The sequence below is a fragment of the Hypanus sabinus genome, chromosome X1 (assembly GCF_030144855.1).
Source record: "Hypanus sabinus isolate sHypSab1 chromosome X1, sHypSab1.hap1, whole genome shotgun sequence".
Taxonomy (NCBI): Eukaryota; Metazoa; Chordata; class Chondrichthyes; order Myliobatiformes; family Dasyatidae; genus Hypanus; species Hypanus sabinus.
In genome coordinates this window covers 12,463,786-12,491,316 of record NC_082738.1, presented here as the reverse complement: position 1 = coordinate 12,491,316, position 27,531 = coordinate 12,463,786, and the positions used below count along the sequence as shown (strand labels likewise).

At 41.0% G+C, this 27,531-nt stretch overlaps 1 protein-coding gene across 5 annotated transcripts in view; it reads left to right on the top strand.

The window, feature by feature from the left end:
• LOC132384586 (KAT8 regulatory NSL complex subunit 1-like) overlaps positions 1–27,531 on the top strand; it is a 171,933-nt gene that overhangs the window by 106,618 nt on the left and 37,784 nt on the right. For all 5 annotated transcript variants that reach the window (XM_059955800.1, XM_059955801.1, XM_059955802.1 and 2 more), the window contains 3 exons: positions 1,710–1,905; positions 13,624–13,789; positions 23,187–23,369. In XM_059955800.1, coding sequence (XP_059811783.1) covers positions 1,710–1,905; positions 13,624–13,789; positions 23,187–23,369 — 545 coding nt within the window. The remainder of the gene's footprint in view (positions 1–1,709; positions 1,906–13,623; positions 13,790–23,186; positions 23,370–27,531) is intronic.

Here is a 27,531-nt window from a genome sequence, read left to right as displayed (position 1 = left end):
AAAGGTTTAATGGGAAGTAGAGGGGCATTTTTTTGGTAGAGCATGGTAGATGGAGTCATTTGCAGGAGAAGTGGTTGGGGCAGGTACAATAACATCTTTTAAAAGACAATGGATAGGTACATAGGAAAGGTTTAGAGGATATGGACCAAATGGAGGCAAATAGGACTAGCTTGAATTGGCATCTTGACTAATTGGGCTGGATGGCTTCTTTCTGTGCTGTTTGACGCTGTGTTTAAGTTGTGGCCTTTTTTGTGTGTGCTTGTTAACCAAGGCAGTTACGTCATAAATCTATGTTGACTCTGCTCAACTCTGTTGTTCTTTCAACATGTTACATTAGTTTTTACAGATACCAGAATTTTCCTGACCACTGCCATTAACATATGGCATTGTGCATGCATATAAGATACTTGTAGGATTGATAGGTTAATTGCTAAGAAGCTATTTTCTGTAGATGCAGGATGTAGGTGAGGAAAGTAATCTTGGGTTTAGGAGTTTGCGACTTATGCTTGAGATGAGATGTTTCTTTAAACAGAGGTTTGTAAATCTTTGGAGTTCACCAATAAAAGAAAACAAGTAAATCTGTGGATGTTGCAGTCTGAAATGAAAACAGAAATCAGTCCTTGATGAAGGGTTTTGGACATGAGGCATCCTTTCTATAGATGCTGCTTGTCTGCTTGAGCTCTTCCTCCAGCATTTCTGTTTTGTTTTTGGATATGCCACCACAACTGAGGGGTATAGTGTTATAGTCTCTTTGGAGATTATATCATTTAAAATAGATGAAAAGAGACTGAATTCTTTATATAGTCTTTGAGTATTTTCAAGTTTAGATAGATTTTTTGGAGTCTAAGGATATCTGATGATATGAAGGGCAGGAAAATGGACTTAAGGCACTCTATCTTACTGAACAAGTGCAAGGAAGCAGATAATCTGGCTCGTATTATAAACACTAAAGAACATTTTTTTTTATTTCTTCAGTGACCTGCCAAGTAGGCAACTGGTTGCTTTTTGGAAATTCTCTTTGAAAGTACCATTTAAGATTAGGTAATGACTGGGGAATTTCATGTTGCTCTTCTAGCGTAGATTAATTGTATGGTGTTAAATGTTGTATCCATTTTTATGAACATATTAATAGAAACTCAGATAGGTTCTAGGTTGTGAAAGTTAGTGTTTTTTCAGCATTGCTGTGTCAAGTGTTACCATCTTTTCCTTGGTACGGCAATTCCTATCTGCTGGAAGAAATGAAAATCTAGAACTAATTTGTAATCATTTATCTAAAATTGTGCAACTTTGGCACTCTTGGAAAAGAGGACTGGGAATTAAACTTTTATGTTAAGAATAGAGTAGTAGAGAGCTAATTGTTATTATTTTTGAGGATGAGTTGTTGGCTTATTTAAGCAGATTTTTCTTTTTTGCAGAATATGGGTTAAGGGTGAGTCAGTTATATCTCTGATGGTTACTGACAGGATGGATTTAACAATTCAACTCACTAGTTGTCTTGCAGTTAAAAAACAGCCTCCAGAAATCAGCCTGCCAGTGAGTGTTAGGGCCATAATTTGAGCTTTGGCTAGGCATTGTGCTGTTGAGAAAATACTTCATTGCATTTGATATAAATGTTCCTTGTTCACAATATCGATGTGGTTTATATTAAAATTAAACTATTGAAGCAAACACTGTTTTAATACTTGCATATACTGTGTTCCTCCTTGCAGTGTTCACAGCTTGCTTCCTGACAGCAATTCAGCTGACAGCTCGGATGCTGAAGAGCGACTAAATAAAAAGCAGAGGTTGAATACACTGTCTGCATCCTGCAATGCCACTTGCACTGCAGCTCGGGTTCGTCCACTACTAGCTTGTAAAAAGCGGAGGCTCATCAGACCCAATAATATTCAGCCACTTAACCAGAAGGTGAGTTGAAAAAGTCTATGGTAAATGAAAATGGTAACCTGTTTCAGTTCAGTGTTTCAGATTACAGATTCTCATTTAATATTGTGAATGAGCATGGTAAAGAGAGATTTAAATACTTTGCCACATGGAATGGCTGAGATGGAGATGTTGAACAAATGTAGGGGTCTAATGAAAATAAAAGGCTGTGGCTGAGGAGTTGGTTTTGGGCTGGTAAGCAGAGGCATAGATAAGTAACTTCGTACCAGCTGGAAATCTCAATGTACAGAAACATCCTATGTTTTCAGTGAGAATTTGTATCAATGAATTAAAATTGTAAACTAACAAATTGTGGTGTGCTTAATGTTACATTCATAGAAACAGTAAAAGCACAAATCCTTGATGCTTGTTTTAATCGTGATTTCCATAGATTACTGAAAAATCTGCACGTTCAAGCTTACATAAATGTGATGTACCAACACTGAAGCAGCAGACTCGTCACAACGGGATAGTGGTGTTGCCCAGTGTTTATTTGGGGGTTTTTTTGTCATGGATTTACAGAGATAATTTTCAAAATTGAACTTTGTTTTCAATATTGAAGTTTTTCAAGATTAGAGAGAAAATTTACAAAATTAAACAGTTATTTCTGGCAAAGGGGTCAGATCCCATTAGATATCCGTTAAAAGCCAGATACTAAAAACTAAGGGGGAAATCTAGTGCCATCTTTCTGGCAAAGTTGAATTGAGCAAATTGTATGAAATATCTTAAATGTTTGAGAATTAGGCCTGCCTTAAGAGCTCCTGGAGACAGCAGTAGGGCAAGGAAACATAGAAAACCTACAGCACAATACAGGCCCTTTGGCCCACAATGATGTGCCGGACATGTATTTACTTTAGAAATTACCTCAGGTTACCCATAGCCCTCTATTTTTCTAAGCTCCAGAAGTCTCTTAAATGACCCTATCATATCTGCCTCCACCACCATTGCCGGCAGCCCATTCATAGAAACATAGAAAACCTACAGCACAATACAGGCCCTTCGGCCCACAAAGTTGTGCCAAACATGTCCCTACCTTAGAGATTACTAGGCTTACCCATAGCCCTCTAGGTTTTCTAAGCTCCATGTACCTATCCAAAAGTCTCTTAAAAGACTTTATTGTATCCGCCTCCACCACCATTGCCGGCAGCCCATTCCACGCACTCACCACTCTCTGCGCAGAAAAAACTTACCCCTGATATCTCCTCTGTACCTACTCCCCAGAACCTTAAACCTGTGTCCTCTTGTGGCAACCATTTCAGTCCTGGGCAAAAGCCTCTGACTATCCACACGATCAATACCTCTCATCATCTTATACACCTCTCATCCTCCACCGCTCCAAGGACAAAAAGCCGAGTTCACTCAACTTGTTTTCATAAGGCATGCTCCCCGATCCAGGCAATGTCCTTGTAAATCTCCTCTGCACCCTTTTTACAGCTGATGGATAGTTTTTAAGGAGATGGATAGTTGAGTTTGGTTGATAGGGAGATAGCAAAGAAATGAAAGTGGATTGGGCAATTGATTACGATCTACAGAATATTTCTAATTCACTGTTGGAAATGAGCACAAGCAGCAAAATTTGTCACTATTGCTCATCATAGGTTGTCCTTGAAAATGCTGCAATAACAATCAAAAAGACCCCTCAGGTTGTGGGAAGAGAAAACTGACTGTTTCCAGCATTTTATGTCTTTTTAGATTTCCTGCATCTGCAATTTTTTAAACTATTAATTTGAAAATGACACATTCTTTAATCAGTGGAATCCCAAGTGTTTCAATTATCCAAAAAAAAGGAATTTCTGGTTTTTAATGTTTAAATGAAGATGACTTCAGAAATTTGTTTCAGAAATGGGAGTTTCTGGAATAGTTAACTTGAGAAGGGCAGTTTGTTCTTTAGAGATTTTTAAGCAATATTTGCATCAAAATCGAAAGTCCCAATGAATGGTCTCAACCCAAAACATTCACTGTTTATTTCCCTCTGTAGATGTTGCTTGACTTTCTGATTTTTTTTCCCCAGTATTTTGCATGTGTTGCATCAAAACATGTACCAGCCTATTATCATATCAAAAAGTGAGCTTAGTCATAACTACATGTTATTCAAGTGCATTACACCAATCGCCATTAACATCCTGGGGAACATAACTGCACAAATATACTGACTCCAGAAGCCTGTCACAAGTTAGTATTCTCTGCAAACGACATGGTTCCTGCTTATTGATGAGTCAGAGATCCTTGACTCTGCGCGTGACTCAATGAATGCAGTTTCAATACCAAGAGGCTAGCAGCACCTTGGGCAAAATAGCTCAAGGGATTGAAACCCCGTTCATCAAGTTAAACATTGCTCCTCTCTGTTACCGTGTCCTGACTGACGCATTTCATTTGCAAAATGCATTGCAGCTAGTTTTGCCATTCTGGCTGCATCTTCCAACCATATGACTTGTATCCCTTTGGACAAATGCAGCAGGTGCATGGAGCACTCATCTACAAAGTTCACAAAATTTATAGATAGTTTGCCATGATAAAGCAGTACAAATATAGTCATGTTGCCTGTAGAATGCAGTATAGCTACTTTCCTGTATTACTCTGACATTACCGTTGAGTCCTGTAACACCAGAATGGACAAGTGCAGTAGATAAATGGCAACACTACATATTCAGGTTTACCTTCAAGTTGCACACTATCCTGACCTGGAAGTGTATTGGTGGTACTTGATCATCATTGGATGTTAGAAGTAGCTTCACAAGAAGCCTTCAGCTGTTCAAAGAGCTAACAAGCTACCGCCTTCAAAGGCAGTTAGGCTAGCCTTGTTTGCTATTTATTTGTGTAAAGTGATCTTTTTTTAAAAAAAAAAGCACAGGTGCAGGACTGAAAGAATAGAAAGATCCCATTGGCAGACTGTCTGCTTTTCTTTATGGATCACATGTTTCTTGTGTGTTCTGAAAATTGGCTGTGTGTATGTGCAATGTTTCATCAAAGAAACTGTTAATTTAAGAAGATCATAAGAAACAGTCCTGTAAGTTGAAATGAGCTTCAAGACTTGGGAACTCTTAGGCAAAACGCTAAGTCTACTTCTACTGTTCTGTCTACTTTGCCTTATCACCAATGTGCAGTGTGAAGGATGTTAAGGTTTGATTTTGCCAAAGGGGCGACCTGATAGAAGTATATAAAATTATAAACAGGATGGATGGGTAGGCAGTTGGTCTTTTTCTCAGGGTGGAAATGTCTGGAGAGCATAGGTTTAGGTTGGAGGAACTAGTTTACAGGAGATTTACAAGGCAATTCTTTTTATGCTGAAGTGCTTGGTGTGCACGGACATGGGAGGTAATGAAGACAAATATGATCTTCTGAAGGACTCTCAGGAATGCAGGTACGGCTTCTTTAAGTGGAAGGTCCATGGCCATGGCTGGAAGAAAGGTCGGTGGGGGAAGACTTTAAGCCATACTAAAATGTCAGGATGTAAAATACTCTACCCAGTATTTTGTTAGCAAATGTACATGCAGTCACTGGAGAACAAGGTTGAGGAGCTAAGGGCAAGATTGCTGTATAGGAAGGAAATAAGGAATTGCTGTGTTCTGTGTTTCACGGAGACGTGGCTCACTCCAGACAAGCTGAATACATTGGTTAGACCTGAGGGCATCTCGATACACCGGATGGACCTTACCGTTGATTTAAAGAGGGCAAAAGGTGGGGGTTTGTGTTTCATGGTATCCTCTTTGTAGTGCTCAGACATAGTGGTCTTGTTGCACTCTTATTCCCCGACCTGCAACATTTAATTATTAAGTGCATCTGTTCTGCTTATCAAGAGAGTTCTCCTCCATGATCCTGATTGCATTTTATATGCCATCAAAGGCTGATGTTAAGCAAGCATTTGATGTATTGACTGCTGCAATTAGCAACAACCTACCCCATCACCTTTCAACTAATTGCCAGGGACTTCAATCAAGCCTGCTTGAAGGAATATCTGTCCTGCCCAGTTATCATTGACATTATCACCTGCAACAGCAGGTGTCCCAACACACTTGACCAGTGCTATTCTGCAACCAGGAATGCCTACCATTCCATACCTAGACTGAATTTAGGGAAAACTGATAATCTGACTATCCTCCTACCTGTATACATATAGAGACTAAAGAGCAGGGCTCCAGAGGTAAGGACAACAACAAGGTGGTTGCAGGAGGCACAGGAGCGACTATGGGATTGCTTTGAGTCAGTGGACTGTACCATGTTCAAGTACTCATCAGAGGATCTGAACAAATACCCTGTAGTTGTCACAGATTTTACAAAGTCAGTTGTGGGTGAGTGTGTTCCCACAGAATAACTCAGAGTCTACCCCATCCGGAACCTTGGGTGAACCAAAAGATCCACTATCTGCTGAGGGCCAGATCAGTGGAATTCAGGTCTGGCAGTCAATTAAAATACAAGAGATCCAGGTATGATCTCCAGAAAACCACCTCATGTACAAAGTGGGAATTGCAGACCAAACTCGAATCATTGAAGGATGCTTGATAGCTGTGGCAGGGGTTGAATGCTATCACCTTCAAAGTAAAACCAGGCAACATATGTGACAACAAGGTTTTGCTTCCAGGGTAGCTCAATGCCTTTTAGGCTCGCTTCGACCAACAGAAAATGGAGGCACCTTCACAAACACCCAGAGCCCCTGATGACCATGTGATTTTTAGTCTCTTGAGGCCAACGAGAGAGCATCCTTCAGGAGGGTGAACCCATGAAAAGCATCCTGCCCATATGGTGTACCTAGCCAACTACTGAAGACCTGTGCTGATCAACTTTCTGGAATGTTCACTAATTTTTTTAACCTCTTGCTTCATCAGTCTGAAGTACATATTTGCCTCAATGACTATTATCCAGCAGCACTTAGGTCTATGGTGATGAAACATATCAACTCCTGCCTGAGGATTGACTTGGTTCCGCTCCAATTAGCCTACTGTTACGGGGAAGCAGGTTCACGGGTTTAGTAAGTGAGACAGAAGACACTGATTCTGAATAAGCACGCTAACCATTTATTCACAGACAAGCATTAAACATTCGACCCGATATCTAAGTCAGACAAGTACTCATCTAAGCCACCCTAAATTACAAAAATTACGACACTAAACATTCAGAAATGCTTCAGACTCAACAGGTACTTCGTTAAGTTTCCCCAAGTTACACAAGTACAAAACTAAGCATTCAACAAATGCTCAGCTAAGTGTGTGCATGGGCCCTCCTGTATCTGCAGCACACTTTCCCAATGGTTCTTCAGCACTGGTTGCGACCTCAGTGTGAAGGTGAGCCCCTGGAGACAAAGGAAAAGTCAGCGAGTTTCTTGCACGTGCTATTCTTATACCCCCTAAGGTGCCCGGACCGGACACTAGTGCCATGGCACACAAGGCAACCATTGGGAGAGAGCTGCTTCATTCTTCGAATAGGCCAATCAACGACTGGCACAGTGGTAGCAACTTTCGACCGGTAAGTAAACTAACCCTTCCCATTACACCTACTAACACAACAGGTCAACATCGGATGCCATTTCATTGACTCTTCACTCAACCCTGGAACATCGGGACAGTGAAGATACATACATCAGGATGCTCTTCATTGATTATAGCTCTGCATTCAACAGTATCATCCCCTCAAAACTAATCAGTAAGCTCCAACATGTAGGCTTCAATGCCTCCTTGTGCAAATGGGTCCTCAATTTCCTCACTTGCAAACTCCAGTTGGTTCGGATTGGCAAAAGCATCTCCACATTCACCATTAGCACACGTGCACCATAAGGCTCTGTGCTTAGCCCCCTGTTCTACGCACTTTATACTTATGACTGTTAAGCTAAATGCCATATTTAATTTTGTTGACAACACCACTGTTGGCAGAAAAGCAGTAACGAATTGGCATTTAGGATGGAGATTGGAAATCTGCCGAAGGGTGCTACGACAACAACCTCTCAGAGTCAGCAGAACCAAAGAACTGATCATTAACTACATGAGGAGAAAACCAGAAATCCATGAGACAGTCCTTTTCAGGGGATCGGAGGTGGAGAGAATTAGCAATCTTAAATTCCTTGGTATTATCATCTCAGAAGATCTGTCCTGGGGTCAGCACATAACTGCCTTTACAAAAGAGGCATGACAGCACCTCTATTTTCTTAGAAGTTTGGAACGATTTGGCATGTCATCTAAAACTTTGACAAATTTCTTTCGATGATAGATGCACAATGGAGAGTATACTGATTGATTGTGTCACAACCTGGTTTGAAAATACAGATGCTCCTGAATGGAAAATCCTACAAAAGTAGTGGATACAGTCCAGTCTATCACAGGTAAAGTGCTCCCCACCATTGAACACATCTACATGGAGCACTGTTGCAAGGACCACCTCCCCAATCATCTAGGCCAGTGGTTTCCCAAAGTAGGTAATATGAGGAAGGTGGGAGTTTCTAAAGATAAAGGGGGCATTGAGGTGGTTTGGTAGCAAGAGGGCAGCTTAGAGATTACAGGCTTAATTTAATGAATTATTACAAGTATTTGATTCTCAGCGTCTCATATTTGATTACAATGATCACATAATTGCCCCTTCTTGCTAACCCACTGTTCTTTTAGACTTTGCTTGAAATGTGTTATAGTTGTTGAAAAGCAATGTGACAACACTTCTGTATCTGGTATATCATGAAAAATCTGGATTGAAAAAATTGTGTTATTTCCGGGCCTCCTGCGCATTATTGCCACTCACTGCTGTAGTACAATGTTAGCAAGTATGATTCCCATACTCTAATCCCACAGTGACTCAATTCCTGTGAATTGACTTATGGTGTTCAATGGAGTAAAGTTTAGAATCTGCCCTTTCGAATGGTCTTGACTGCATTTCTCTAGCCCACAGCCCAACCAAGTCATCACAGTCCCACTTTATGCATCTTCAGGCAGAGTCAGCTATGATGACATCTTAACTTTCCCCTTTATTGTTTGCAGCCTTTAAGGTTGGGCTTAAACAATAGGCGATTGATCGTGGTCATTTATTCATAATGGAAAAAGGCAAAAGCAGACCAAACAAAAAGTATAGACAGTGTGGTGTGGAGTATCTGAAATATGGATCTATACTAGCACCAAGCAACCAATGTGTATGTTGTGTGAAAGAGCTTTTTCAAACGAGGCAATGGAACCATCCAGGCTCCTTGAACATTTGAAGAGCGTGCACATTGGTAAAGCAAACAAGAACCTGTCTTATTTTCAGTCAATTTGTGAAAACTTTCGGAAGTCACCAGTCTAAATAATTAAAGCAATTCGGTTCAGTGACAACCCTGTTCAAAAATGAATAGGTGAAGTGTCTGAGAATGTGGAAGACACATTGTACAACATACTTTGGACAACAGAATTTACACTGCAGTTGGATGAGTCAACTTTGCCAGGCAACGAATCTTTACTTCTTGGTTACGTTTGCTTCATAAGAGATGAAAGCATGTTTCAAGAATTGTTATTTGCAAAGGAACTAGAAACAGGCACGAAGGGGGAGTCAATATTTCAGGTTGTTGGGTTATCAGGCTTGTGAACCAGAGGAGATTACTTCATTTGGCCCAACACTGAACTCTTCCCACAACCTATGGGCTCACTTTCATGGACTCTTCATCTCATGTTATTAATATTTATTGGTTGTTTATTATTATTTTTCTCTTTATTTTAACAGTTTGTTGTCTATTGCACATTGGTTGTGTTTGTTGGGTGTGGTTTTTGTATTTACTGTGAATGATTGCAAGAAAATGAATCTCAGGGGTTTTATATGCTGACACGTATGTACTTTGATAATAAATTTATTAAATTTTTTTCCAACCAGAAGGATAGTCTGCTCACCAACATTCTTGCTTGTGCAACAAATGTGACACCATCAATGACGGGACTCCACCATGTGGTGATTACTTTCTTGAAAAAAGTTATACCTATCATATTTACTGTGTTCTGTGTAATTCACAGATAACATCTTGTCGCAAAAAAACCTAAGTGATTGGCTGCACAAACAATTAAATACTGTTATCAGATCAGTAAGTAACTTCAAGTTCCATGCTCTCAATTCTCGACTATTTTGAGTGCTCTGAATTGAGAACGATGAACAGTTTGAATGCTTGCTGTCGCACACAGAAGTCAGATAGCTCTTAAAGTCCTGAGATGCTTTTATGTGCTTTTTGAAAAGATGATTAAGTTCTTTGAAGACTTGAATGCTTCATTCATTAATCAACTCAAGAATATGCAGCATAACGTTGCTTATTTGTCAGAATTGTTCACAAAGTTTAATGAAATCAATCTTCAATTGCAAGGAATTGATGTGAATCTTCTTAAAACCAAATCAGTCATCACCACTTTTTTGTTTAAATTAACCCTATTTAAGTTCGCTGTTGTCTGTCGTGACCTTTTTCAATTTCCAAGTCACTCTGAGTTGGAAAAGAAAGAATGAACACCAGATGATGATCTTCAGGTAGACTATGCCCACCTGACTGAGTCACATAAAGACATGTGAGAGAGATTTCAGGATTTTCTCTTGATAGCCAATCTGGAATTTGTAATAAATCCATTCCTGAACACTTGCAATGAGGAATTAACAGAGTCAGACAGACATACTTTATTGATCCCGAGGGAAATTGGGTTTCATTACAGTTGCACCAACCAAGAATAGCGTAGAAATATAGCAATATAAAATCGTAAATAATTAAATAATAATAAGTAAATTATTCCAAGTGGAAGTAAGTCCAGGACCAGCCTATTGGCTCAGGATGTCTGACACTCTGAGGGAGGAGTTGTAAAGTTTGATGTCCACAGGCAGGAATGACTTCCTATAACGCTCAGTGTTACATCTCGGTGGAATGAGTCTCTGGCTGAACGTACTCCTGTGCCTAACCAGTACATTATGGAGTGGATGGGAGACATTGTCCAAGATGGCATGCAACTTGGACAGCATCCTCTTTTCAGACACCACTGTCAGAGAGTCCAGTTCCACCCCCACAACATGACTGGCCTTACGAATGAGTTTGTTGATTCTGTTGGTGTCTGCTGCCCCAGCACACAACAGCAAACATGATAGCACTGACCACCAGAGACTCGTAGAAGGACCTCAGTCTCCTCAGGAAGTAGAAACAGCTCTGACCCTTCTTGTAGACAGCCTCAGTGTTCTTTGACCAGTCCAGTTTATTGTCATTCATATCCCCAGGTATTTGTAATCCTCTACCATGTCCACACTGACCCCTTGGATGGAAGCAGGGGTCACTGGTGCCTTAGCCCTCCTCAGGTCCACCACCAGCTCCTTAGTCTTTTTCACGTTAAGCTGCAGATGATTCTGCTCGCACCATGTGACAAAGTTTCCCACCGTAGCCCTGTACTCCACCTCATCTCCCTTGCTGACGCATCCAACTGTGGCAGAGTCATCAGAAAACTTCTGAAGATGGCAAGATTCTGTACGGTAGTTGAAGTCCAAGGTGTAGACGGTGAAGAGAAAGGGAGACAGGACAGTCCCCTGTGGAGCCCCAGTGCTGCTGACCACTCTATCTGACACACAGTGTTGCAAGCGCATGTACCGTGGTCTTGACAGAAGATGGAAGAAGAACCGATCTCGCTCCAAAATGACTGAGCTGAAGCTAAGGTTCAAAAAGTCACATCAAGACTTTTGGTTGCAGAATGAAATGTCTGAATGCTATCCTGCACTGTGGGAGAAACTTCAAGATGTTCTTTATTGCCTTTCCAACATTGTATTTGGTGAAGCACGGTTTCATTGCAGTCGCCCAACATCTTTCAAAGCACTGCACCAAGCCCATCCAACTTACTGAAGGGTGAAAAAGGCAATAAACTAGTGAATAGTTGGACTAATATACGCTCTAAAATTGTTAATTTTATTTACTGTAATTAAAGAAATGATTTTATTTGTAGCTTGAAGTAGAATTGAATATTTTTGCAATTATTTGTCACAGCTTTGAATTTGCAGTTCCTATTTTTCCTTCACCGGGCATTGTAAATCAAAATACTATAGTTTTCATGTAATGGCCAGAAAGGGAGAGGGAAGTACTGGGAATGTGGTATGGGAGCTAAGGGAGTGGTAACCCAGAAATGTTAGGGAACCACTGATCTAGGCCATGTTCTCTTCTCGTTGCTGTCATCAGGAAGGAGGTACAGGAGCCTCAAGTCCCAGACCACTAGGCTCAGGAACAGTTATTACCCCTCAACCATCAGGTTCTTGAACCACGGGATAACTTCACTCTCGCCAACACTGAACTGATTCCACTACCTATGGACTCACTTTCAAGGAGTCTAAAATTCATGTTCTCGATATTAATTGCTTATTCATTTATTTATTATTATTTGTTTTTCCCTTTATTTATATTTGTACAGTTTGTTGAATTTTGCACATTGCTTGTTTGCCCACCTTTGTTATGTGTGATTTTTTTCATTGATTATTCTGATTCTTTGAATTTACTGTGCTTTTCACAGGAAAATTAATCTCAGAGTAGTATATGGTGACATGTATATGTACTTTGGGAATAAATTAATTCTGAACTTTGATAGTGGCATTTAAACAACTACATGAATATACAGGAAATGGAGGGATATGGGTTATATGCAGGTTGATCGGATTAGTGTAATGGCATGATTGGCACAGAGCATGGGCAAAGGGTCCTATACCTATTCTGTACAGTTGTATGAAATTACAATGATATATGCCATAGTGTAGGACTAATGGGGAAGGAACTTTGATGCAAATCCATGTGGAGCTCTTTCTGAAGTGCATTCAGACCACTTTTTTGATCAATATATTTCTGGCCTGGCCTTACTGGAAAAGTGACATAGCTGGACTTGTTTCTACAAAATTAGCATGATCAAGTGGGGGAGTGCTCAAAATAGAGCAATGATAATGTCATTAGATTTATGACTATGGAAAGGGGTGCTAAACCACTTTCAAATAAAATAGTTGATTAGTCAGGCCAATTACAATAAATCAGAAGAGCCCTGGCATAGATAAAATCAAAGCTTGATAGGACATCTTCATTGAGCAACAGGTGTTCTTGAAAGTGGATGTGTTTTGACTTCTGTAATAGTAAAATAACTATGGGGAAAGGTTCATGTACAACTTAATAACTTGAAAGATTTTAAATGTATTTTAATGGTAGCAAGATAAACAGAAGGGAGCATTGATTTCCCACTGTGCCCTACCCTTTCCTGCTGCATTAAGCTTTGTGTTTTTGTCCAATGTCAGGTGAAAGTCAAGCACTATGCATGTCGTACCTACCCCAGACGCAGATCATTCTGTCTTCGGTAGCCAGTTTAGATACAATGAACCTCTCCCGTGGAAGATTTTGTGCATTGTCTTATAGTACACTGATAATTGGAGCAGAAGAAATATAGCATCTCTAAATGATAAACGTCATAACTTTTGGGAAAGCACAATACAGGCAATCCTCACGCTACAGCCATTCCAGAAATTGTACTTCACCATTACAGGATTCACAAATCACTACTCAAGAACTTGAGATAGATAAAGTTTGCTCTCGTGGAATTTATATGGGGGAGAAACCGAATAAATGTATATTTTCACCTTAAGTTTTGTGACGCATGTGCAGATGACAAGGCTTTGCGTTACAGGAAATCGTGATGCGTGTTATCCAGCAATGCACATGTTCCTGGAAAACAGGAACGGGGTTGCATGTATTTGCTGTCATTCATCACTGTTTTATCTTGTTTGCAGAACCAGCACCCTCTTACAGTGAAGTGTAACTGTAATGTCACAACATCGTGCATTATGTGTGGCTCCAAGAATTCTGAGTCACGAGAAAATCAATACAACATGCCCATGTCAGAGCGGCTTGCATTGTTAGATGCTTGTCTACACCCAGTCCTGTCATTCTGTGATGGTAAGTTCTTTGAAAACCACATCTCTACCTATGTGATGGGTGCAGATGAAAGTAGGAGTTACAGTACTGAAATACTGAGCATATCAGGGTCTGAGACCCTTGTGATTTCACAGCTGCTGCTGCATTATAAACATTTTGGCATGCAAACCTTGTTTGCTGTCATATGTTTTTTTTTGTTAACGTAGTGCTTCAGATAGTGATTACACCTTTTCCAGATGTATAATAGTAATGCAACAACTTCTTGTTTGTGTACATTGTTTTGTGAGCTTTCTAAAGAGCAATTTTGTAAATTGTTTGTCCAAATTATAGACTGTTTGCACCTGAACTGCAGGGGGATCAATATCCTTCTGATAAGGTTTGCTGGTGTCACTCTGGGGGTTTAAACTAGAATTGCAAGGGGGGATGAGAACCAGAGTGCCATTGTGGTTAGTGGAGTGGTTGTGAGAAAAGGAGATGTTTGGCCTACATACAAAGGTAGGAACTGAAAGATTGAGCATGGTGGGAGTAATGTTCTGAGTTGTAACTATTTCAATGCAAGGACTATTGTAGGTAAGGTAGATGACCTTAGAGCATGGATCAGCATGTGGAATTATATTGCGGCCATTGGTGAGACTTGGTTGCAGGAGGGGCAGGACTGGTAGCTCAATGTTCCGGGCTTCCATTGCTTTAGACATGATAGAGTGGAAAGTGTTAAAGGGGGAGGGGTGGCATTACTAGTCAAGGAAACTGACACAGCAGTGCTCAGACAGGACAGACTGGGGGCTCATCTACTAAGGCTATACAGGTGGAACTGAGGAATAAGAAAGAGATGATCACAAAAATGGAATTATATATTACAGACCACCCAATAGTCAACAAGATTTGGAGGAGCAACTTTGTTGAAAGATAGCAGACTCTCTTAAAAAAAAATAAAGTTGTGATAGTAGGTGATCTTAACTTTTCGCATATTGACTGGGATTCACATACCGTAAAAGGATTGGATAGCATAAAGTTTCCTTAAAGAATATATCAAGGTCTCAACTAAAGAGAATGTGATTCTGGATCTCCTATTAAGGACTGAGTCAGTGCAGGTGACAAGAGTGTGTGTAGGTGATCACTTTGGATCTAGCAATCATAGTTACATTAGTTTCAAGGTAATTATGGAGAAGGATGGGACTGGTCCTTGGGTTAAGATTCCAAGTTACAGAAAAGCCAATTTTGATGGTATCAGAAAGGATCTGGTAGATGTAGATTCAGAAGGTTGTTTCCTGGCAAAGAGATGCTTGGTAAATGGGAACTTTCAAAACTGAAATATTGAGAGTACTGAGTTTATACTGTATGTTCCTGTTAGAATAAAAGGTAAAGATTACAGGTATAGGATCCCTTGGTTTTCGAAGGAAATTGAGGCCCTGGTTAAGGAGGAGGAGGTGCCTTGCAGGTAGAGGCAGCATGGAACAAATTAGACACTTGAGTATAAGAAATGCAAAAGAACACCTAAGAGGAAAACCAGGAGGGCTTCTACAGAGCAAAAGGATAGCAAAGGACAGAATTGCATCACTTGAAGACCAGTGCGGCCATCTGTGCATGGAGCCAAAAGAGATGGTGGCAATCTTAAATAAATTTATTGCATCTGCATTTACTCAGGAGACGGACACAGAGTCTATAGATTTGAGCCAAAACAGTAATGATGTTATGGACCATTACAGAAGAGGAGGTGCTTGCTGTCTTGAAGCAAATTAAGTCCTGACAACGTATCCTCTCAGACCTTGTGGGAGACTAGTGCAGAAATTGCAAGAGCTTTGGCAAAGGGATTTACAACATCCTTAACCATGGGCAAGATGCAGGAGGGCTGGAATTTAGCTAATTCAATAAAGGCTCTTAAGAATAAATGGAAAATTATAGGCCAGGGAGCCTGACATCAGTAGTGGGTAAATTATTGGAAGGTGTTTTAAGGGGGGACCAGATATATAAGTTTTTGGATAGGCAGGGACTGATTAGAGATGGTCAACATGGCTTTGTGCATCATAGGTACTATCTAACCCATCTTATTGGGATTTTCGAGGAAGTTGATGAAGGAAAAGCTGTGGATGTTGTCTGCGTAGACTTTAACAAGGCCTTTGACAAAGTCCCATGTGGCAAGTTGGTCAAGAAGGTTTAGTTGCTTGGCATTCAGGATGAGGTAGTAAATTGGATTCAACACTGGCTTTGTGGGAGAAGTCAGAGGGTGGTAGTAGTGGTTAGCTCTCTGAACTGATCAAGATCTTGTAATTTATCATAACCTGCTTTACTAGTCAACAATAGGTTTTTGTACACATTATAGAGCATAGGTAAGGAAAGCAATGAGGTCCTGTTGGGTGAATATAGGCAGAAGGTTAAAAAACAAGATCTGAAGGGATGTAATCTCTAAATCACTTCTGGTGCCACAAGCAAGTGAGTGTAGGAATAGGAGAAAAGCAATAAGATAGGATAGAATGGTAGCACCCCGGGGAGTGTTGTGGAACAGAGTGGCCCTGGAATACAGGTATATAGCCTGCCGCATCCATCATCAGGGACCCCCCCCCCCCCCCCCTCCAAATCCATGGCGTGCCTTCTCGATACAGACTTCAGGCAGGAGCTACAGGAGTTGAAGAACAACACCTCAAATTTCAAAAACAGCTGCTTCCCTCCTGCCAACAGGTCAAGTTGGAATCAACTTGGAAAAACCCAAGGGCTATCTCAGATATTTTTCCTCTTTCTCAACTTGTGCAAGTTATTTGTAACTTATGCTATTTTTAAATTTGTTAATTTATGTTTGTCATGTCTCAGGACATGGATAGGTACATAGGACTGGGATATTATAGCTATTACAGAAACATGGTTGGGGAATGAACAGGACTGGCAGCTCAATCTTCTAGGGTACAGATGAAAAAGCCATGATGAAGGTGAAGATAAGAGGGGAGGGGAGTTGCATTTTTAGTCATAGAGTTGCCCTTTGGCACAACTGGTCCATGCTGACCAAGATTTCAGTCTTAGTCTCATTTGTCTGTGTTTGACCCGTATTCTTCTAAACCTTTCCTGTCCATACACCTGTCCAATTTCCTCTGGCAGCTCATCATCTACTGATCACCCTCTGGTAAAATAAAAGCTGTCCCTCGGGTTCCTATTAAACCTATGCTCTCTAGAGCTTGATTCTTCAATCCTGGGCAAAAGACTAAATCTCTCTATACTCCTTATGATTTTGTACAGATCTATAATATCAGCACTCATTCTCCTACATTCCAGTGAAATAAGGTCCAACTTGCTCGACCACCCTCCACAACAGTCCTTCCAAGTCCTGGCAACGTCCTCATAAATTTCCTCTGCACTCTCTCCAACTTTATGGTATCTTTCTTACAGCAGGGAGACCAATACCTAATGCACTATTCCAAATGCAGCCTCCACAATGTACAACTGCAACGTAACATACCAGTTACTATACTCAGTCCCTTGACTACTAAAGACTGGAATGCCAAAAGCTACGTTCATCACCCTATCTACCTGCTGCATCACTTTCAGAAAACCATGTGCTTGTATACCTAGGTTCTTCTGTTCAGAATATTCCCCAGGACACTGAAGTTCATTGTGAAAGTCCGACCCTCATTTGTTCCTCTTCGGCACACTTACCCACTTGATCAAAATCCCTTTGTATATCCTGATAAACATCTTCACTCTCAACAGCACCACTTATTTTAGTGTCGTCTGCAAACTTATTAACCATGCCTTGTGCATTCAAATCATAGATATAGATGACAAATACCAATGGGTTTAGCACTGACTCTAGGAACACCCCTAGTCTGGGGCCTCCAGCAACATTCTGCCATCACACTCTTCTTCCTACTGTCACACCAGTTGCTTATCCAAATAGCTAGTTCTCTCTGGACTCCATGCAATCTAACTTTCCATGGCTGCTTACTATGCGGAACATTACATCAAAACCACATTTACTGCACTGCCCTCACCGACCTTGGTTACTACAAAAACACTCAATCCAATTGTGAGAAATGATTTCCCATACACAAAGCCATACTGTCTATTCCTAATCAACTCCTGTCTTTCCAAATTTTATATATCTTATCCTTCAGAATTCCCTCAAGTAACTTACCTGCCACAGATGTTAGGTTTAATAATCCATTTAGTTAATAGTTCCCAGGGATCTATATATAGCAGTCCAAACTTTTCAGTTTTAAGACATCAAATCTATCCTTAGCTGCAATGCAGATTACCCCCACAACATCCCCATCAACTATCTCAAGTTCTGAAATCTTTGTCCTTTTTCATGTTAAAAACATTCATTTAAGCACTTTGCCCATCTCCTGCAGCTCCACACATATAGTAGATGTTCACCTTGGTCTGGAGTGGCCCTAGTTTCTCTCTCTTACTACTCTTTCTCCTTAATATATTCGTAAATATCTTTGGATTCTCCTTAATCTTCTCTGACAAAGCCTCTTTTTTGTCCTTATTTCCTCTTTTTGATTAGGGAAAACATCACACAGTACTTGGAGAGGATATTCCTGGTGGATTGTCCAGTGAGACTCTATGGATGGAGCTGAGAAATAAAGTGGATGATCACCTTGTTTGGATTGTGTTATAGTCCCCGAATAGTTTGTGAAAGCTAGAGCAAAAATATAGGTAGATGGCAGATATCTGTAAGAATAATGGCATTGTCATAGCAGGTGATTTTAACTTCTCAAATATTTTGGCACTGCCAAAGCACAAAGAGCTTGGATGAGGTTGAATTTGTTAAGTGTGTCCAGGGTAGTTTTCTCAGATAGTATCTACATGGCCTGACTAGATGGGGCAACCATGTGACTATTACTGTGGTCCAGGGATCCGTACTGGCTCCACTGTTATCCATATCAGCAATGTGGATGAGAATGTACACTAGATGGCATGGTTACTAAATAGTGGACAGTGAAGAAGGATGTTTAAGTTTACTACAGGATCTAGATCATTGTGAGGAAGTGAGCAAAGGAATGACAGATGGAATTTTAACTCAGACAAGTGTGAAATAGTGCTTTTTGGGAATTTAAGCTAGTGCAGGAATTACAGAGTGAGTGGAAAGGCCCTGGAGAGTTCTGTAAAAGAGATACCTGGGGCCCAGGTATATTGTGTCCAGAAAGTGGTGACACAAGTAGAGAGTTAGTCCTGACGAAGGGTCTCGGCCCGAAACATCGACTGTACTTCCTATAGATGCTGTTTGGCCTGCTGCGTTCCACCGGCATTGTGTGTGTGTGTACACAAGCAGAGACTATAGTTAAGTTGTTTGGTATGCTCTCCTTAATTGTACAAAAGTTGAGTACATTAAGTACAAAAACTGGGACATAATGTTAAAACTGAAGATGTTGGTGAGGCTGCACTTAAAGACCCTAAAAAGCAGACTCCTCTGTTGTAAAGTGAGATAATGTCAGGCAGTTTGCCCACATGTACCTGTCTTTCTCTCTTACTCTCTCACTCTCACTCGCCTCACTGGATTTGCTTGTAGTTCATTCATAGGTTATTCTGGAATTTTCAAGTTTGGAAGGTTTCAATCAGTGCATTCAATGTCTCTTGTATTGCATCGTCCTCTTTCCATTATAGTGAACACACCTTGTAGAGTTTCTTAAATATCCAACATATATGCCCCATCACAGCATTTTGATTGTTTGATTCATGTTTTCAGTTTTTACATTTCCCATATTTTCCTGTTATGCATTTATTTTTGATTTTGAGTTGCAGCTGCTCTGACTCTTGTCTATATTTCCTGTGGTTTTTTCCTTCTATCTTCTCCTTTAACATTTTCATTGCATGCTGTTTTTTAAATACTCCATTTTCCGTTTTCCCTAGTGACATTAAGCTTTTAGTCTTGTCCTTCATCATTTCAGTTACCCATGGACGAAGGTTTAATTTCTCAATCGAATGCATACTTGAAAACATTGAACTATTTCTCAAAGTTTGTTATTGTTAATCTATAGGCAAGCCTTTTAATTTCCCCAATCAGTCTAAGCAGTTCACCCTTTGCAATGACGTTATGGCTTCAAGATTATATTTTCAAATTTTATTGCTGTTCTAAACTGTATGCCATATGACATTTCTTCTTGGAGCTGCTCCTTTAATATTACTAATTAATCTTATCTTGTTATACAAATATAGCTCAGTCCCTTGTTGATTTCATGATGGCATGCTTCAGGAAGCTGTCCTCTATGCATTCTTTGAATTCATCCTCCAGACTAATACCAGTTTGATTTGGCTATTTTATGAGGATATCCTCCCTGATAATCTGTATGTAACAGTTTTTCTGTTGTTGGTAGCCATAACTACCATTTTATTTGCAATTTGTTTTATCAAGCCAGGGAGTTTGTCTGGGATTAGAGGGTGATTTAAAACTTACACAGCAGAGCCTTCCATAAACAACACAGTTGTAACATTCAGCTCTGAGGTAAGGCTGGCCAGGAACAAATCTGCCATTCTGAGCCTAGTATCACATTCAATATATGCAGCAAGATCATGCACTGTTGTTGCAAGTGGAAGCAGTACAGATTTTTAATGAATTTGGGGCCACATAGGCAATCTGGGCAAAGTCTTCACAGTTTGGATCCAAACTGAGGGCATAATAATCTTAAAATCCAAAAATCTGTGAGTCGTCCACATAAACCGATGTAATTTAACTTGCTTACTGAGCTTTCTTTTCCAGTTCTGCCCTGAATGAGCGAGATTTCAAATTTCTGATGCAAATACTTGTTAGATTACACTGGGAATATTGTGATCAGTTCTGTCACTTCCTTAGAGGAAGGGTGTGGAAGCTTTAGAGAGGTTGCAGGATGCTGCCTGGATTAGAGAGCAAGTCTTATGAGTATAGGTTGAGCAAACTCAGATTTTTCTCTTTGGAGTGAAGGAGGATGAGAGGTGACTTGATAGATGTGTACAAGATGATTAAGAAGCATAGATCAGGTGGATAGCCAGACTTTTTCCCAGGGCATAAATGGTTAATACAAGGGAGCATTTTAAGGCGATTGGAGGAAAGTTTAGTGAGAACGTCAGAGCTAAGTTACTTTCCACAGAGTGGGAGGTGCGTTGAATGCTGTGATGGGGCATATATGTTGGATATTTAAGAAACTCTTGCATAGGCACATGGATGATAGAGAAATGGAGGAAGTGGAGTGAAAGGATTAGATGGAGCTGAGAGTAGGTTATAAAGTCAGCAGAGCATCATGGACGTATTCTCGTGTTCTATTAAACATCCCGCATTACATGTGAGTGTTTATTGAATGCCATCGAATAGTTAACTAATTGGCAATTTCATCATATTCCGTCTTTCTGCTTTTTGTTTTACATTTTTTTTTCCTTTGGAAGGCAACTTTTGGAAGTTGCTTTTAACACCAAACTCTTTCTGAGCAAATTTTATCTTTTAAAACATGAAATTTGCTGTGAACTAAAATCAGTTCAAAACTGGATCAATTATCAATGCAACTGCTGCAAATTTGCTTCTGCGCAATGGTGCTATCTGATATATTCACTTAAGAGGCTGTGACATGAGGTTTGTTTCTTAGTAAAAGTCATTACTGAGTCACGGCCAGAATATTGAGTGGAATAGAGAGGCTTTGATATCATACAAGGGTATGCACACAGAAATTCATTAATTTGTTAATGAAGCAGTGTGTTGTATGTCCAGAGTAAGGTGGATAAAAAAATGAATGTCTCTTTTTTTCCCTGGAAGTGAACCTAAAATCACAATTGGAAATGCCACTGTTCAAGTTTAATGAAAGGCACATTTCTAATCAAAATTGATTTTTGTTCATCAAATTCTCCCGTTTTTTTCCTCTCTCCCTCCCTCCCTCCCTCACTCCCTTGTTGAAAACATAAATGAAACATTCATTCTTTTTAATGAAACCCCATAATATCCAGTCCAGATGAAGTATCTTTTCTCCATATCCCTCCAGAGATGCTGCCTAACCTGCTGAGTTCCTCCACTATGTGTGTTGATCACAGCCAGTATATCGACAATAATTTGATTATATCCCACACAGGCAGCATAGCAGCAACAGTATGATTGTATCCTGCACTGCCAGCATATCTGCAGTATTTTCATTATATCCCGCACACCTAGCATATCAACAATAATTTGAATTTTTCCCACAGCCAGCAGCATATCTGCAATAATTTGATTGTATCCTGCACAGCCAGCATATCTGCAGTAGTTTGAATGTATCTTGCACTGCCAGCATATCTGCAATAATTTGATTATATCCCGCACAGCCAGCATATCTGCAATAATTTGATTATATCCTGCACAGCCAGCATATCTGCAATAATTTGATTATATCCCGCACAGCCAGCATATCTGCAATAATTTGATTATATTCTGCACAGCCAGCATATCTGCAATAATTTGATTATATCCCGCACAGCCAGCATATTTGCAATAATTTGATTATATCCCGCACAGCCAGCATATCTGCAATAATTTGAATGTTTCCTGCACAGCCAGCATATCTGCAGTAGTCTGTGTATCCTGCACAGCCAGCATATCTGCAGTAGTCTGTGTATCCTGCACAGCCAGCATATCTGCAGTATTTTGAATGTGTCCTGCACAGCCAGCATACCTGCAAGTAGTCTGTGTATCCTGCACAGCCAGCATATCTACAGTATTTTGAATGTATCCTGCACAGCCAGCATACCTGCAGTAGTCTGTGTATCCTGCACAGCCAACAACTCTGCATTAGTTTGAATGTATTCTTCAGAGCCAGCATATCTGCAATAGTTTTCAAGACTGCAAAACAGATTCATACCACCAGGTGGCTGCAGCACACTGTACAGATTCTGTCCTCCACTTGGAGTAGAATGACATGCAGTAATCGCTCATGTGGATTTCAACTTGAGCGGTTGTGAAAAATTTTCCTGATTTTTGCTGTTAAGTTCATCGGACTACTGTAAAGTTAAAATTACTTCTGCACACAGTGTTTCACACTTTTGATCAAATGTTACTCATTTAAAATATTTGAGCATCTCTAATTGTTTCCACTAATGTGTGTGAACTGGGTTCTCCATCATAGCTTTATCTGTTTTAGGGCAAGGCTAGAGGTAATACGCAATTTAAGTTGGCATATTGCACTTCTGGCATGCTGGTTTTCCTCAATTTCAACATGGTGAATATGTTTTCATGCTGCATTTTCTCAGACCGTGCTACAAATGGAAAGTAAATGCTTATGGGGGGCGGGGGGAAGCATTAATACCTTAGAGGAAATAATGCATTTCCACAAGTGTATCTTCCAGGTGAAATTTTTGCCCCGACTTGTACAGAGGTAAGCTATTATTACATAATACTCCCATCTGCTGGAAAGACATACCATTTCACAGCTAAGAAGCACTGTGCATACTAAGCATTAGAAGTATGTGAATGTATTTTGTTTTGCTCTCTCCTCAGATATCCCACTGAATCTGTACTTGCAACCTGTTCTGAAAGGTTATCCACAGAATAAATCGTTGGATAAGAGCAAAGCTTCCAAAAAAGTGATGCTAAAACACAAAGGTTCATCAGTGTCTTGTCTGCCGGATCCAACCCAGAAAACACAGCAAAAACTGACCAACTCCATTCTCGCATCAGCTAGTAAGTATCATTATTGGTGCTGTTTCCTAGGGGCATATTTTGTGGTTTGCAGAAATTAAGCAGATACAATGTTAACTGACCTAGCACTTCTCATTCAAATGTTGATATCTAGGCTTTGCACATGTTAACAATTAACTTAAAAAGCATTTTCTAACGGTTGTACATCCATGTTGGGCGAACACCTAACAGCTCCTATGACCAGAATTTGATACGAAGGGACAGAAATATAATGGAAATTTCGAAGAATAATGTACCAAATGAAGATAGTTCACATTTTAGTGAGTTGTGCTCTGTGGCTTCAATTATTGCAGGAGTGGGAAAGGAAATAGGCAGCCAGTGCAGAGTAACCCTGTGCCCTCAAATATACTACCTTGGATACTATTGAAGGAGCAATCTACCAGTGGAAAGCTGCAGTGGGTCTGTGTCTGTGGTCAGAAGAGAAGAGAGGAGAAAAGGAGTGCAGTAGTGACAAGGGATTCAGATAAACACCATTGTGCTGTAGGTTTTCTATGTTTCTATGATATGTTGCCTCCCAGGTGCCAATGTCAAGGATCGGGTCCACAGCATTCTAAAGGAGGTGGGTGAACACCCAGAAGTTGTGATACATATTGCTACCAACGACATAGGTAGGAAAAGTGAGGAGGTCCTGAAGAAAGAATACGGGTAGAAAGGTGAAGAGTAAGACCTCAAGGGCAGTAATCTCTGGATTGCTGCCCTTGCCGTGCACCAGTGAGGGTCAGAATAGGATGATACGGCAGATGAATGTGTGGCTGAGGAACTGGTGCAGGGGGCAAGTTTCAGATTTCAGGGTCATTGAGATCTCTTCTGAGGAAGGTACGACCTGTACAAAAAGGGTGGGTTATACCTGAACTCAAGGGGAACCAAATTCCTTGCAGAAAGGTTTGCGGAGTGATAGGGCAGAGAATGGGGCAGTTGGTATCCAAGTAGATACAGTGGGTAGTGAGACTCTCAGGAAGGATAAGTAGATGATAGGGCAAAGTTGCAATCAGTGGGATGAGTTGAAGTGTGTCTTAAACTAAATAGTAACTTCAACAATTTGGAAGAGTGAGAATAAAGTAGAAGGGAAGGAGAGTGCAAAAGAGATTTTGAAATTCTCCAGAATTTAGAAAGGACAAAGTTTGGAAAAGGATAGAAATTCAACTTCCAATAACATGGGTGCAAGTTTGAACAAATCCTTAGAAAGGGATGATATAGGGTTGGAAGATGTAGAATCCTCGTAGGTAGAGTTAAGAAACTGTAAGGATAGAAAGACCCTGACGGAAGTTATATGCAGGCCTCCAAATAGTAGCCATGATGTGGGGTACAAATTACAATGGAAGATTGAAAAAGCATGTAGAAAGGGCAATATTGCAATAGTCAAAGTGTTTTTGATATGCAGGTAGGTTGAGAAAATCAGGTTGGTGCTGGATTCCGAGAGGAGAAATTTTTAGAATCTCCACGAGATGGCTTTTTAGAGCAGCTTGTGGTTGAGCCTACTAGGGAAAAGGCAATTCTGGATTGGGTGTTGTGTAATGAACCAGATTTGGTTAGGGAGCTTAAAGTAAAGGAACCTTGTGGAGCCAATGATTGTAATATGATAGAATTTCCCCTGCATTTGGGAGAAGCAAAAATCAGATGTATCAGTATTACATTGGAGTAAAGGAAATTACAAAGGCATGAGAGAGGAGGTGGCCAAAATTGATTGGAAAGGGACTCAAGCAGAGATGATAGCAGAACAGCAATGGCAGGAATTCTGGGAACAAGTCAGAAGATGCAGGATAAATACATCCCGAAGAAGAAAAAGTATTCTAAAGGGAGGATGAGGAAATCTTGGCTGATGAGGGAAGTCAAAGACAGCATGAAAGTAAAAGAGCATAATAGAGCAAAAATTAGTGGGAAGTTAGATAATTGGGAAGCTTTTAAATACCAACAGTAGGAAACTAAAAAAGCCATAAGGAGAAAAAAGATGGAATATGAAGGTAAGCTAGCCAAAAATATCAAGGAGGATAACAAAAGTTTTATCAGATAAACAGTAAAAACGGACAAGAGTGTATAGGAAAATGTTGCTGGAGAAGTAGTAATGGGGGACAAAGAAATGGCAGACAGATGTTATTTTTGCGTCAGTCTTCACAATGGAAGACACTAGCAGTATCCCAGAAATTCAGGTGTGTCAGGGACAGAAGTGACTATAGTGGCTATTATAAGGAGAGGTACTTGGGAAGCTGAAAGGCCCAAAAGTAGATGAATCATCTGAACCAGATGGACTACACCCCAAGGTTCTGAAAGAGGTAACTGAAAAGATTGTGGAGGTGCCATGGTAGCATAGCAATTAGTACAATGCTATTACAGCTCAGGGCATCAGATTTTGGAGTTCAACTCCAACATCATCTGCAAGAAGTCTGTACATTCTCCTGTGGAATACGTAGATTTTCCCCAGGTCCTTCAGTTTCCTCCCACAGTCCAAAGATGTACCAGTTAGTAGGTTAATTGGTTATTGTAAATTGTCCCGTGATCAGGCTGGGGTTAACTCAGGAATTGCTGGACAATGTGGCTCAAAGGGTCAAGATTGCCAATTCCGTGCTGATCTCTAAATAAACCAATTAACAAACAAATAAAAAATTGTAGCAATCTTTCAAGAATTACTTTTTTTCCGGAATGATTCCAGAGGACTGAAAAATTTAAAGTCACTCTACTCTTTAAGACAGGAGGGAGGCAAAAGGCAGGAAACTATAGGCCAGTTAGCCTGACTTCAGTGGTTGGGAAGATGTTGGAGTCCATTATTAAGGATGAGGTTTTGGGTTACTTAGTGCCACATAATAAAAAGGCTGAAGTCAGCATGGTTTCCTTAAGGGTAAATCTTGCCTGATAAATCTGTTGGAATTCTTTGAGGAAGTAACAGGCAGGATAGACAAAGGAAAGTCAGTGTGAGTATTTTTTACTTAGATTTTCAGAAGTTCTTTGACAAGGTACCACACATGAGGCTGCTTAACAGGATGAGCCCATTGTATTACAAGAAAGATACTTCTGTGGTGACCCACTTTCTGTGCAGGCGAACCGGCTCACAAGTAGCCAGCGCGCGGGGGGAGACTTTGGTAACGCACCTCTGATGTCATTTCCGCCCGGAGAGGGCGGGTGCTAGGGATTTAAATGCCAGCACCATGAAGTTTGAATAAACTAGTCTCGAAACAACTTACCAACTGCGTGTCATTATTTCAGCGCTGTGTGTAGCACATCGCTACATTGGTGACCCCGACGGTCCAAATGGGATTTGGACTAAAGATGACTGACTCTTCATCTGTTCACGTAGTTTCGCTAAAACTGCCGACTTTCTGGACGCTGCGACCACGCTTGTGGTTTAGCCAAGCAGAAGCCCAGTTCCAGATTCAGCAGATATCATCTGATTCCACGCGTTACTACCACGTGGTGAGCGCCCTTGACCAGGTTGCGGATTTCATACAGTCGCCCCTGGAAGAAGGCAAATATGAAGCATTCAAGGCGCTGCTCATTGGGACCTTTGGCCTCTCATGGCGTGAGCGGGGTGCCTGCCTGCTTCACCTGGACGGTTTGGGAGACAGACTGCCGTCATCATTGATGAACGAGATGCTGACACTGGCTGACGGACACAAGCCCTGCCTCATGTTCGAGCAAGCGTTCCTAGAGCGACTGCCCGTGGACATACATCTGCTGCTGGCCGACGCAGATTTCAGTGACCCCCCCCCCAGAAGGTGGCGGCCCGGGCAGACATGCTGTGGAAAGCCAAGAGGGAGAGCATGGCGTCCATCCGTCAGATTACCAGGCCACGCACCCAACAGCAGACCAGACCAGACCAGGCCCGGCAGGGGGGCACACACAACACAGAGGCAGGAGTGAGGAGGCCAATGAACAGTGGTGTTTCTACCACCAATGGTGGGGTGCAAAGGCCCGCCGTTGACACCTGCCCTGCAAGGGCCAGGGCCAGCTGCCGCTAATGACTATGGCGGCAGGCCACCAGGACAGCCTCTTGTATGTCTGGGACAAAGTCGGGACGCCACTTCTTGGTCGACACTGGAGCGGAGATCGGCGTCTTGACCCCGACGGGGTACGACACCCACAACAGGAAGTCAGGACCCACCCTGAGGGCCGCAAACAGCAGCACGATACGGACCTAAGGCACACCCGCACA